Source organism: Meriones unguiculatus, chromosome 8, assembly GCF_030254825.1.
Source record: "Meriones unguiculatus strain TT.TT164.6M chromosome 8, Bangor_MerUng_6.1, whole genome shotgun sequence".
In the NCBI taxonomy this organism is placed as follows: domain Eukaryota; kingdom Metazoa; phylum Chordata; class Mammalia; order Rodentia; family Muridae; genus Meriones; species Meriones unguiculatus.
The window spans coordinates 3381476-3395295 of NC_083356.1; the positions used below are offsets into that span (position 1 = coordinate 3381476).

At 48.1% G+C, this 13820-nt stretch overlaps 1 protein-coding gene across 1 annotated transcript in view; it reads left to right on the plus strand.

Moving 5' to 3' along the window:
• LOC132655745 (protein FAM186A-like) overlaps positions 1 to 6584 on the plus strand; it is a 41104-nt gene extending 34520 nt beyond the window's left edge. Inside the window, exon 5 of the mRNA XM_060388625.1 lies at positions 6495 to 6584. Coding sequence (XP_060244608.1) covers positions 6495 to 6516 — 22 coding nt within the window. The 3' untranslated portion in view covers positions 6517 to 6584. The remainder of the gene's footprint in view (positions 1 to 6494) is intronic.
• The last annotated feature ends 7236 nt before the right edge of the window (positions 6585 to 13820 follow it).

Below are 13820 nucleotides of genomic sequence, written 5' to 3' on the forward strand. Positions count from 1 at the left end.
AGCCACCATGTGGTTATTGGGAACTGAACTCAGGACCTCTGGAAGAGCAGCCAGTGCTCTTAACCACTGAGCCATCTCTCCAGCTCCATAGGTGCTACTTTTTAACTCTATTTTATTTTTGGTTTTCTTATGCCTCCACCTCCCTTCCAACTCTAGTAAGAGAGAAAGAAGGCTAGAGGAAAGGGGGGTGTAGGTTTCTTAGGCTACTTCTGGCTGGTTAGGGTCGTCGGGTTCTTTGGAAAAATACCCATCTCAGTGGTCAGGACATCCAGCAGAACAGCAAACAGCAATCGCTGGCAGCCTTCTTCCTTTTTGGAGTGAATCTTGAAGTGTTTTAGAGTTAAACTATCTCCAACTGGCAAAGACCACGCCCCTCTCTGAGCCACAAGAAGCTGTTATCAACTGTGGTAAACTAAAAGCAGCTCCATATTCCATTCTTGGGATTAAAACAAAAACCTGTTTATGCTGGGCATGGTGACACACCCCTGTAATCCCAGCACTTGGGAGGCAGAGGCAGGTGCATCTCTGTGAGTTTAAGAACAGCATTGTCTACAAAGTGAGTCCAGGACAGCCAAGGCCACACAGAAAATCCCTGTCTTGAAAAACCAAGCAAGCAAGCAAACAAACAAAAACTGTTCACATGACATAACTGAGATTCTTAAAAATTCTTTTTCGTTTTTAAAATTTTTTTGTGTGTTAGTGTGAATGTGTCAGATCTTGGTACTGGAGTTACAGACATTTCTGAGCTGCCATGTGGGTGCTGGGAATTGAAACCCGGTCCTATTGCAAGAGCAGACAGTGCTCCTAATCACTGAGCCAAGTCTCCAGCTCTCCCATAACTGAGTTTTTAAAGAAATCAAAACTTCCACTACAGGGTTTTGTGTTTATTTTTTTTTCTTTAAAAGTGCCTTATGTGGGCTGGAGAGGTGTCTCAGCAGTTAAAAACATGTACTCACAGAGTATCCAAATTCAATTCCAAGCCCCCATGTTGGGTGAGTCACACACAGATGGTTCTCTCTAACTCCAGCTTTGGTGGATGACGCCCTCTTCTGGCCTCTACAGGCACCTGTACATACAGACACACATATAATTAAAAATAACAGAAGTACCCTGTGGGCCGTGGATATAGCTTTGTGGGTAAAAGGCTTGTATCTAGCCTTTTACCCAGCATGCTCAAGGCCTTGAGTGCTATTCCCAGCACCACAGGAAGATAAAATGCTTCGCTCTGCATAAAGATCGAATGGGGCTTTGAATGGTAAATGTTCCCCATAGGCTCATTGTAAGGTTTTTCCCACAAAAGGGTATTCAAGGAATGCCGCAAAAATCATACCACATGACAGATCTTAGGCAAGAGATTTATTGGGAGGGAGGGATTCGAAGGGCCACCTTTGAGCAGGGATGAGAGAAAGAAAAAAAAGAGGGAGAAGGAGAACGGTGAGAGGGGAGAGAAGAAGGAAGAGGGGGAGGGCAGACTGATGTGCGCCCTGCCGTGGAGTGTGGGGCGTGCACTTAGGTAGGACACTGGCCTTCGGTGGTGGTGAGGAGTGCAGGCGGCTGGGGCATAGGGACACCTGGTTCTGGCGGGTGGTTCTTGGCTGACTAACACTCAGACATCAGAACATTTGATTCCCAGTTGGTGGTGCTTTGGGGGCAGGTTTAGGAGCTACAGCCATGCAGGAGGAAGTACGGGGATGGGCTTTGAGGCTCTGCAGCTTCATCCCACGTCCAGGCCTCGCGCTCTGCTTCCTGCAGGTGGTAAAAGATGTGGTCCTGTGGCTCCTGACAACATTCCTACCTCTTGCCTCCATGCTTCCCTGCTGTGGTGGACTCAGTCCTCTGGAGCCATAAACCCTTTCATAAGTGAACTCTTCCTTTTATAAAAGTTGTCTTGGTCATGGTGTCTTCATCACAGATCCGTTTAAGTAGTAAGTTCAAAAGAAGCTGTCTGGAGAGTGGGCTGCTCCTGTGAAGGACCTCACCATGTCTGATTTCATTGTTGTTACTGTTCTGAGGCATATGCAAGGCTTTGGAACTTTGAGCTTTACGACAATTGAGTAAACCCTTAACACTTAAAGGGCCATTCTAATAGCCCCTGGAAGACCGTGGTGCTGAGAACCATGTGGACCACGGAAGCCCAGCTTGAAAGGGCTCAGAGGGGAACAATATTGGCCACTGGGAAAGAGGCCATTCCTTCGATATTTTGACAAAGAACCTAGGTACCTTCTGCACTTGTCCTAAGAACCTGCCTGAGGTGAAGTTAAAAAGCAGCAGGGCTGGTCAGTGGTGGTGACAGCACACACCTCTAATCCCAGCTGAACCTGGCCACGTTGTCCACGCGTGCTGGCTTTAGAGGCATAAAGATGGAAGAGCGAAGGGGTCACATGCAAGTCACAAACATGCTTTCTTCTTCTTCTCTGTTAGTTTTTGTTTATTTTGAGACAGGGTCTCTGATCCACTCAAAATCCCAACAATAGTCATAGTTGCTTTAACCTTGTGGTCTGAGCTGAGTCTGCTGTCACTCACATGTTGCAGTTCCCATCCTGCCTGGGGAAGGGGGCTGTTTCCCACCAGCCCAAGATGGCAGGGGCAGGAGACGAGGTGCAGAACTTGGAAGGCCCATGAGCCCATGGAGATCAGACGCTCTGGGAACGGGAACCGCTGCAGGGAGCTAGTTCAACTGCAATTGCAGAGAACAGAGGCTAAGTATCCCTCGGGGAGTGGGTGGGGCTCCAAGGATAGGCGTGCGTAATTGGCTGGAACTAGGCACCTCAAGGATCTTGATTTGCAATCCACAGCGCGCTCCTGTCCCAGGAACGGGACACAGCACCTAATTATGGTATAAGTGTGGGAGGGGAGAGCTAGCAGGGAGCATATGTCAAATGTGGCTAGGGGCATCTGTGTCTAGAGACACTCTCCAGATGAAGTCAGGGAGAGAGCAGGAGGCCCTGCTGGGGAGAGGGAGTCCTGCCCCTTCACACTCAGAATGGCTATCTGGACTGGGAGGACGTCAGCCTCAAACAGCAGGGCCCTTTCAACACCATGTAATCCAGGAGGCTGAGGGTCAGGGCTACCTAACCCTGAGTTCCAAGACAACACAGTAAGACCCAGCAGTGGGGGGACAGGGAGGGGAGGGGAAGGGAGAAGAAGAGATGAGGGGGAGAGAAAGAAGAGGAGAGAGGAGCATGGTTCCCAGCCTTCCAAACCCGCGACCCTTTAATACAGACAGTTCCTTATGTTGTGGTGACCCCCAACCATAAATATTTTGTCGCTACCTCACAACTGTGATTCTGCTCCTGTTATGAATCATAATATAAATATCTGATAGGCAGGATCCCTGATATGTGACCCCTGTAAGATTGTTGTGACCCACGGGTTGAGAAACATTGCTTTAGCATGCAGGTGGGAGGATCAGGAGTTCAAGGCCAGTTTCAGCTACACTGTGAGTTTGAGGCCCATCCTGGGCTATGTGAGATCCTGTCTCAAGAACACAAACAGAAGTTAAGATGTAGGAGAACTGGGAGGGAGAAAGAGGAGAGATGAGAAGGACAGAGGGGAGGAAGAAGACAAAGTTTGACCTCTGCCGTGTCCTCTGCACCAGTTTCTTCAGACACTGGTTTGACCTTTTTGTCTGTTTTTTGTTTTTGTTTTTGTTTTTTCTAGACAGGGTTTCTTGAGTGCAGGCATGCCCAGCTGGTTTGACCTTTTAAAGTGCTGTGTAATGTTTTTGGTCAGAGTGCAAGCGTGATGTGGCAAGCAAGAGACACCCCAGTGATATGCCTGTGGCACCATGGTGAAGAGAGCGAGAGCCCCACAGAGCTGTCACGTGGTCTCCATGTCTTTGTTGAGCCTGCACCCCTGAACTGAACCTCATCAGTTCTTCCCAGGTTTTCTGTTCTGTTTTTCTCTCTCTTCCCTAGTTAGACGGTGTTCTTCTCCCTCAGGCAGGCTGAGCTCTGGGGAAGCAGCCTCTGATGGCAGGGCTATACGAGCAGATTGCTCTGCCCCCCCCCCTTGACAGAGCATGAGCACAGAGGATAGCCTGGTGGCTGGCCCTTCAGGCTGGCTCTGGCTCACACTGAGCCTAGTTCCTCAGTTACACCGGTCCCTTCTCCCAGCCTGGGCACCCACTGGGATTTTGGTCCCTGGGTTTCTGCTCTATTAAGTTGTCATTTTCAGTATCTGCGTTTGCATCTCTCCGGCATGGGCGATGGCAGCTTGTCCTGTGACCTCCTCGATTCTCTATCTCTTACCAGTCTTTTCAGTTTTTCAGGTTTTTACTTGGCGGGTGGGAATGGCTGCTTTTATTTTTGTGTGTTGTGAGTTTTCAAACAGGGTCTTACTCAGTAGCTCAGGTTGTCCTGAAACTCACTAACCTCTCAGGTGCCAGAATAACAGTGTTCACCACCATACCAGGCTGGAGGGATCATGCACAGACAGACAGACACACATATTTTTCTGTTATAAAATAAGCTCATGATGTGCACTTTAAAAAAAATCCATTAGGCCCAAACTATTCAGGCTTCATTGAGACTGCCAAAATTTGCTTCTGCTGCCTAAGCTGCATATCGCTACAGTGGGACCCTAGGAGAAACTCAACTAGTACGTCAGGTCCACCTTACTGCCCACAGCTCTGCACTGACCAAACCTACGGGCACGTTTTTAAGTCTGCTTTTGTTTCGCTAAATGCAAATCATTTGTTTTGTTTTGTTTTTTTGAGACATGGTTTCTCTGTGTAACCCTGGCTGTCCTGGACTCACTTTGTAGACCAGGCTGGCCTCAAACTCATAGAGATCCACCTGCCTCTGCCTCCCAGAGTGCTGGCATCACAGGTGTGCCCGGCTGTTAAACATAAATCTTTGACAGTTTTCTGCAGAGGACTTTTAATTCAGAACAAGGCTGCTCTGGCAAGAGATCACATCCAAAGACCTTCTAGGTCTGTGTGATCTGGCTGGAAACAGGTATGCCTTTAATCCAGGAGACAGAGGAAAGCAGATTTGAGTTCAAGGCCAGTCTGGTATAGAGCAAGTTTCAGGTAAAGAAAGCTTAGGTCCAGGTGTGGTGGTGCATACCTTTAATCCCAAAACAATGAAGGTAAAGTTAGTTTGTAGGAAGAAGCACCATGTTTGAAAGTAATGTCTAATTGAGTGGCAGAAAAAGGGACAAAGCAGAGAAAGATTTGACAGAATAGGTTACGCCCAACTCTCAGAGAACAGAGAGGAAAGGGAAGTTACTTAAGGGAGCAGCACAGAGGATGAGGGAGAGGAGGCAGTTCTACTGGGACAGTAATGGAGAGAGAGCTCGAGAGAAGGAATAAGCCAGAGAATGAGAAGGAGCCAGGACATTAGAAAAGATTGCTGAGTTAGTTTGAGGCCAAGCAGAGCAATTCAGTGACCAAGAGAAAAGCCAGATCGAATAAGTTAGCTGGGAGAGAAGTTTTAGCCAGAACAGCTGAGTTGAACCAGCCAGCCCTGGGCTCAGAACTAGAAAGGTTGAGCTCATTCAGTAGTGAGTCTCGGAGGCTGAAAACATTCCAGGCCTAGTTTAGATTGTACAGAGGCTAGAAGTTTCCAGGACTAGGCCTAGGTCAGCATACAGAGGCAGTAAGCCTGTACAATGCCAATTATATCAGGAGAATAAAAATTACCTTTACAGTTTTCTATGTTAATAAATATAGGAGTGGCAAGATGGCTCAGCAGACAAAGGCTCTGGTCACTAAGTGACGACTTGAGCTCCGTCCCCGAGTCTCACATGGTGGAGGGAGAGGACCAGCTCCCATGAACTGTGAATACCATGGCATTCTCTAAGCAAACATAATTTTTTTGAGACAGGGTCTCTCTGTGTAGCCTTGGCTGTCCTGGAACTCACTCTGTAGACCAGGCTGGCCTTGAACTCAAAGATCGGTCTGTCTCTGCCTCCCAAGTGCTGGGATTAAAGGAATGTGCCAGCACCCACCTCATAATTTTAAAATTAAAAAGTTAAATATAAACAAACCTTATCATGGTGTTGCTTATGCGACTTGCGTTGCAGAGGTATGTTAGTTTTTGAACCATTCCCATAAACATCAAGGTGTTCTCCAACATTACACACTGTGCACCTAACATTCTCGTACATGTTTGAATCTTTCTGTGATTGCTTCCCGGTGGCAATGTCATTAAAATGATAGTTTCTTTCTGAGAGAAAGCTTGGGAAATGGTGGCCAGTCCATCCCCTGAAGTGACAACCACTGTGAAGTTTTCGCCATGTCGTAGCTTTAGGTATAATAACACCTGCAATGAGAGAGAAGCTCGCAGCAAGCCCTGGCCCTCCCGGAGAGTCAGCCTCTGAGTGTGCCTCAACAGCTGGGGATTCTGTCTTGCTTTTCCCGGTTTACCTTAAGCACTCTGCATTCATTTTCCCTCCGGCATGCCACATTCTAATCCTGTGAATGTACTTAAGACCAGCTTGTGCTATAACCATCATTCTAATATAACTGATTTATCTTGTCTCGTTCCCAGGTCTAAGAAGATTCGCAAGTGACTACAAGAGCTAAGGACAAACATGTAGAGAGCAGATTTAAGTGTTTTGGCACAAGACCTATTTTCTGATATAAACTGCCGTGTTTACCCTTTGCTTTCTGTGCTGCCTGTAGCTCTTAAGAATGCTGTGTAAAGCCAGGCATTGTGCATAAGCCTGGAATCTTAGCACTTCAGAGGTAATTGCAAGAGGGCAGGGGGTTCAGGGCCAGCCAAGGGGCTTAGAGAGCCAGCAGGTGAGAGTGAGTATGGATGAGGCCCTCCGCAAGAGCAGCAGATACTCTGAACCACCTCTCTAGCCCCTCTCTGCCTTTTTTGGGGGGTGGGGGGTGGGGGTGGGGGTAGGGGTTTGGGCAGTGGCTAGAGCCATGGCTTGGTGGTTCAGAGTACTATTTTCTCTGTCTGTTTGCTGAGAACTGTTGAGTCCTCACCACCACTCACAACTCACTCTAAATGCCCAGTCCCAGAGAACCTCACACCTTCTTCTGACCTCCTCGGGCATTTATTCGGCATGCATGCAGGCACACAGGCAAGACACTTGTATAGCTAAGAAGGAAAAATGAAAACTTAAAAGGAAGAAATAATTTCTGTTGGATATCACTGGAAACAGCTTCACCAAACTGTGGGATAGGCTGAGCCATGAAAAGAACGTTATTATGGGTCCCTGACATGAAAGCAATAGCCAATGCCCCCAAATCCACGTCTAAACCTGTAAGAAATAGGGCTGGGAGGTGGAGAGTGCTTGCCGAGAAAGCAAGAGGACCTAAGTTCAAGTCCCCAGCACCCACTGGAATGGCAAGCATCGCTTTGAGTGACTGTAGCCTCTGACACGGGGAGTTGGGTGGAGGAAAGGGGAGCCCACGAGCCCGCTGACCAGGCAGGCCAGCCAAACAGTGAGAGACGCTGACTCAAAAATAGGGTGGAGGGTGACAGAGGAAAACCCTGCACATCTCTTTCTCTCTTCAGGTGTGCACACAGGCACATGTACTGGCACACACATGTTCCCATACAACACACACACTCACACTAGTGCACAGACGCACACTACAGTCACACACTATATACATAAAAAGGGAAGAAAGAATAAATGAGTCTAAAGCAAAAAAATAAAGGCCAGCAGAAGCCCTGGTAAAACCAAAAGGACGACCAGGCTTCACACATGGGACTATCTGAGGAGCCACTTTGTATTAAACGCTTTTCTATGTGCCGCAAAGCAAATACATGCTTAGGAGCAGCCAGGGTGAGTCTAATGCTGACCGCTAGCTCACCAGGAGTAAGATCTGGGCTTCTGGGTTTCCCATATTTCTCCAGCTGTTTCCCACCAAGATGGCTGATACCCACGGGAGAAAATGTCATGAGTAAAAAAGTAAAATAACTATAAAGTCCACAAGATGAATAACATATTCTAGATGACAAGCATGGCTAGAACACAGGCCATTTAAGTATCCCCAAAGGAATGAACGAAAATATTGGTAATGAATCAGAAGCAAGAACCAAGTAAGGGTTGGGTGGTGGCGCCCGCCCGTGATCCCCAGACCTGTAACCCCCACCTTGGAGGGAAAGGCGGGAGGAGCCCAGCCCAAGGCAAAGCAAGCTTCTCGTCTCAAGACAACGAGACAGAATAAACCCCAGAGTGGAAAAAATCTGTGAAGAGGGCTGGAGTGACAGCTCAGCGATAGAACACGTGCTCAATGGAACACCACACCCACGAAGGACCCATCATGTACACGAGATGCTGGAAAGGATGGAACAAGTTAAGATGGGGGGAGGAGGAAAAATGCAACCAAAAGACAGACAAACCTCAAACCAAACTGGCTTCGAGGCTTGGCGGAAGGGAGGTATCAGATGAACAATGCAGCGGCACTTAGAGCAGCACAGTTGCACACTATCAAAAGCAATGGCTGGATTGTGTGTGTGTGTGTGTGTGTGTGTGTGTGTGTGTGTGTGTGTCCACAGAGGCAGTAGAAGTTGGACCTGCAGGAGCCGGAGAGACAGGAGGATGTGAGTCGCAGTGGGTGCTGGGATGGACCGCTTCCGGGCTCTTACCCACCGGCACCTCAGCAGCCCGGTTCCCCCAGTCCTCCCTCTAGGCTCTGCTCACACCCCCAAACCAGAACAACCTTGCCACAATGCTGCACTCTCCCTTTGTAACCCAGCTTGAACTCCAAGCTCACTAATTAGAACCCATCGCTTCCTTCTACTCTCGTCCTTTTCCCAGTCGGCTTTGCACGGCAGCGGGGCTGACCACAGCCCAGTTTAAATATAGTTTCCTCTGTCTCCTGCACCCTGAAGACAGCCTTGGGGAAATTTGAACTTGCTCACTGGTCTCAGTTTCAACAATCATTAACCCCTTCTGGCCCCAGAAGACACCTGGCAAACACATCATGGCTCTCTGACGCACTCACCCTGTGTTGCATTTTCTGTTTTCTTTTTCTAAGTGCCTCTGTGTTCCAGGGATTTGCATGTCTACCTCCCAAGCGCTGCCGTGACAGACTGGTTTGGCCACACCCAGCTTTTGTCCGGGTGCTGGGCATCTTAGCCGCGTCCAGTGACTTCCACAGAGTCCTTCAGCAAAGCCAGCTCCTCAGGCCCCTGATCTATTCTAAATGTTTTTAATATGTGCAGGTGGTTATGTCCGCACGTGGGCATGTCATGTGAGAGCCCCAGTCTATGGGGTCAGGCTTTGGGTCATGAGCCACCTGATATGGGGCAGGAACTGAACTCGGGTCCTCTGGAGAGAAGCAGGTGCCCTTAACTGCTAAAGCATCTCTCCAGCTCACATGCACCTATTTGCTTATTTCGAGGCCCAGTCTTATATAGCCCAGGCTGGCCTCAAGCTTTCTACGTAGCTTAGGTTGGCCTTCAACTCTGATTTTGCTGTTGCACCTCCTGAAATTATAGACCATCATGCCCTCCTACCACCACTCGTGTGTGTGTGTGTGTGTGTGTGTGTGTGTGCGTGTGTGCATGCACGAGCGCGCTAGCCAGATCACCCTGAGGAAGCCTCTCTAGCGTCTAGTGTGAGATGGCAGGTGAGCCTCCACACCCACCCGGCTGGAGACCATTTTCCCCAGTGTGGTCCTCACTGGGGAAATGGTCTCCAGCCCCATGTCTCTCCCCAAGCACATTGTTGTGATACCTCGGCCGATCTGTCTGGTCGTGTTTTCCTCTTCCCTCTGCACTGAGCTGTCCAACTCACACTGGACACCACCTCTCTGCTTGTACACTTGCTCCACCTTCTCTCTCCCGTTCACGGGCAGATCCAAAATGATTCTCTCTACCCACAGCCACCCCAGTATTCCCACACTCCTCAACTTTGGGTGTCCATTTTGAAACACAGTCTCATGTAGCCCAGGATGGCCCCAATTTACCATGTGGCCAACCTATTAGAAGCAGGCACCACACAGTCAGCTCCCCTCAGCTTTAGCAGAACGCTGGGCAGGGGCTGGGTATGCCTCGGTGGTTTAGAGTGATTGCTATAAGAGCTCACGTGCATGCACCACACACACTCACACATACTCACACATACACACACTCACACACAGACACACACACACACACACACACACACATCTTGGGAGCCAGGTGTTTAATGTGGCTTCATTAAGTCCTCAATTCAGGAAAAAGTAACTTTTTTGGTTCTTGCCAAAGCCGGGGCTTGCTTTGCATGACCTAAGTTTGGTAGTCAGGGCACATGATAGGGGCTCCTCATATAAATATGCAGGCAAACGCTCATACACATAAAATAAAATGAATAAATCTTTTTAAAGCCTGCATATAGACACTCTGGGCTTCCTTGCGCTTTGCCTCAGTTATCTGCCGCCCCTTCTGTGAAGTGGCTGCTCGCAGATTACATGGTTTTCTGTTAGCGCACTTCTTAATCGACTTTATTGGGGCTTCTTATGCCTCTACCTCCCTTTCAATGCCCCAAAACTAGGTAGGAGAGAAAGAAGGTGAGAAGGGAAAGGGGGCATAGACCTCTTTAGACTTAGTTCCTTGGGCAAGGCCAATCTTGGTTTCAGGATATCTCCAACTTCTTCTCATCAAAGTGCATCAACAGCAACCAGGAGCAGCAGGAGCAGCAGCCTTCTTGCTCCTCAGACTTCTTTTCCTCTCTGAGCTCGGGCAGTTCTACCCTCTCAGAGTCCTCAGAATTAAACTGTCTGCAGCTGGCAAAGATCATGGCCCTCTCTGAGCCCACGCCGAGGCAATCATAATTCACAGCTGTGGACAAACTAAAATCAGTCCCATATCCTACACTTGGGATTAAAACAAAAACATATTTGCATAACACAAATTTTGTTTGTTTTTGAGACGGTTTCTCTGTGTAGCCTGGGCCATACCAGGTCTTGCTTTGTAGACCAGGCTAGCCTTGAACTCACAGAGATCCGCCTGCCTCTGCCTCCCAGAGTGCTGGGATTAGAGGCGTACGCCACCGTGCCTGGCTCATAACTGAGGTTTTAAAGAAGTCAACACTTCACTACAGCTGTCTCCCTTCCTCTTTTCCATCTTCCTGCCTAGGGCAGGGTTCAGCTTTTAGTAATAATTGACCCCAGCCTTAAGAAGCCAACCGAGCAGCCCATCTTGGAATGGAGAGCTTGCTCAGGGGCAAGAGAACTTGCAGAAGACTCAGGTTTGGTTCTCAGCTCTCAACACTTCATCTCACCATTGTCTACAACTCCACTTCCAGGGGATCTGACACCCTCTGCTGGCCTTTGCAGGTACCAGGGTGTGTGTGTGTTCTGTATACGTGTATGTGTATGTGATGTGTATGATGTATGTGTATATGATTTATGTGTATATGATATATGTATATGTAGGCAAATACTCATATGCATAAAATAAAAATAAATAAAACTCTTTTCAAAGAAGACTAGCCTGGCATGGTGGCACACACCTTTAATAACAGCACTCAGGAGGTAGAGGCAGGAGATCTTTATGAAATCAAGGCCAAGCTGGTCTACAAAAAAAGTTCCAGACCAGTTAGAGCTACATTGTAAGACTGTTTCAAAACAAGAAAGAATAAAGAGATATTTTATATTGAATAAAAGGTATTATATTATATATATATATATTTTTTTTTAAGATTTCTTTATTTACTTTGCGTAGAAGTGTGCTCTATTTGCATATGTGCCTGCAGGTCAGAAGAGGCACATTATAGATGGTTGTGAACCACCATGTGGTTGCCGGGAATTGAGCTCAGGACGTTTGGAAGAGCAGCCAGTGCTTAACCTCTGAGCCATCTCTCCAGCCCCCTACATTTTATATTTATATAACATAAAATATCTTCTTAATCTTTGTCGGGTGCTGCCCTGTTGCTCCACTTTACAGAAATAGATGTGAATGGGAAGCTGCTCTAACATATATAGCGCTGGGTGTGGGCGGCACCTGTCTGTAACTCAGGAGGTGGGGGAGGGGATTGGAAGCTGAAGACTTAGCAAAGAAAGCCCTTCCAACAGAAAGCAAAACACAGAGAGAGGCAGACAGAGAGAGAATCTGTGCGCATTCACTGCCTTTAACTCCTCCTTCTCCTGGACCCCCTAATCTGGGCTTTGCCCTCGTTCTGCCGTTAAACCTGCTCCAACCAGTATCAGCAAGCCACCTCACGGTGTCTGCTGAAACCAAAGGGCAACTTTCGGTTTGCAAGCCTGGTGTGGTGGTGCACACCCAGCATTGGGGAGGCAAAGCAGGAGGCTCAGTGCAAGCTCGAGGCTGGCCTTGTGTACACAGTGAGTTCAGTCAGCATTTGACTGTCAGGGTTACTTTATGGCTGGAATGTCTCCTGTCTGCAGCGCCTTGATGGTCTCAGCCAGGCCCCTAGCTTTAAATATCACATACCTGATGCTCAATCTCATTTCCATCTCCGCGTTGGCTTTGGCCCCGACCTTTGCCTCTGAATTCTAGTACTATATGCTCCATATCTGTATGACAGCACCAAGCCTTCCTCCTTCCTTTTCCTCTGTCTACCATCTGTCTTGTGCATGTGACACTGAGCAGATCCAGGGCTCAGCAACCCCAGCCAGACCTCTAGGAAAGCACCCTATCACTGAGCTTCACCCCAGTCCTTAAAAAAAAAAAATATATATATATATATATATATATATATATTTACTTATAATTACTTTTGTTTTATGTGTATGGTTGTTTTGCTCACATGTCCATCTGTGTTCCATATGTACAATGCCTGGGGCGGCCAGGAGAGGATGTTGGGTTCCCTGGGACTGGAGTTGTGGATGCTGGAAACAGAACCCAAGTCCTCTGGAAGAGCAGCCAGTGCTCTTGTAACTGCTGAGCCATCTCTCCAGCCCTTTATTTACTTATTGTGTGGGTGTGTACGTGTCAGGGTGTGTGTAAGTCAGAGGACAGCTTCTTTCTTGCAACATGTGGGTCCTGAGGGTCAAACTCAGGTTGTCAGGCTTGGCAACAGAGCCTTCTGTTGACAGATCGCTGGCGCCACCCTTTTCTTATGTCTTCATTTATATATTTCAGTGTTGGAGACTGAGCTCTGTCTCACATGCTGGGCAAGCACTCTGCGTTTTAGTCCTCATCCCTCTTTCTTTTGAATCTTTTTGTTCTGTCGACTGTGTGTGTGTGTGTGTGTGTGTAACAGTGAATGTACGGCGAGCCGACTAGGACGGCTGAATGCCACAGCACACGTGTGGACGTCACAGGCATCTTGATGGAGCTGCTTCTCTCATCCACCTTACCCCGGGAGCCATCTCATCGGCCCTTACGTGTGTGTGTGTGTGTGTGTGTGTGTGTGTGTGTGTGTGTGTGAGTGTGTGTGTGTGTGTGTGTGTGTGTGTGTGTGTGTAATAGGGTCATGCTATGTCGTTCTCACTAGTCTTGAACTCGTGGTAAATTTCCCTCACCAGCCTGCTGAGCACTGAGGTTATAGGCATGCAGGCATTAGACCTCAAAGTTTGAAAAGAGTTTTATTTTCCATCTGTATAGATATCCATCTACCTCTCTACTCTTGCTCTCTCTCTCCTTATATACATAAAGGAAAGAGTCTGTATGTACCTGGGTGTCAGGGAACATGGAGGCAGAGATCTGAGACCCTCCTGGAGGCTGACTTACAGGACTGTGAACGACCCGCCATGGGACTTGAACTCTGGTCCATGCTGGAAGAGCAGTTCCCTCTCATAAGCACTGAGCCATCTCTCTAGCCAAGGCTTTGATTTGTAAAATCCTCCCTTAGAGCCAACTTGGGCTTCCGCCTTCGCATTGGAGCATTTAACTAATTGGTGCTTACTGCGGCTTCTCCAACGAAGAAAAGACAGAAATGATCGACTGACATGAGACTGA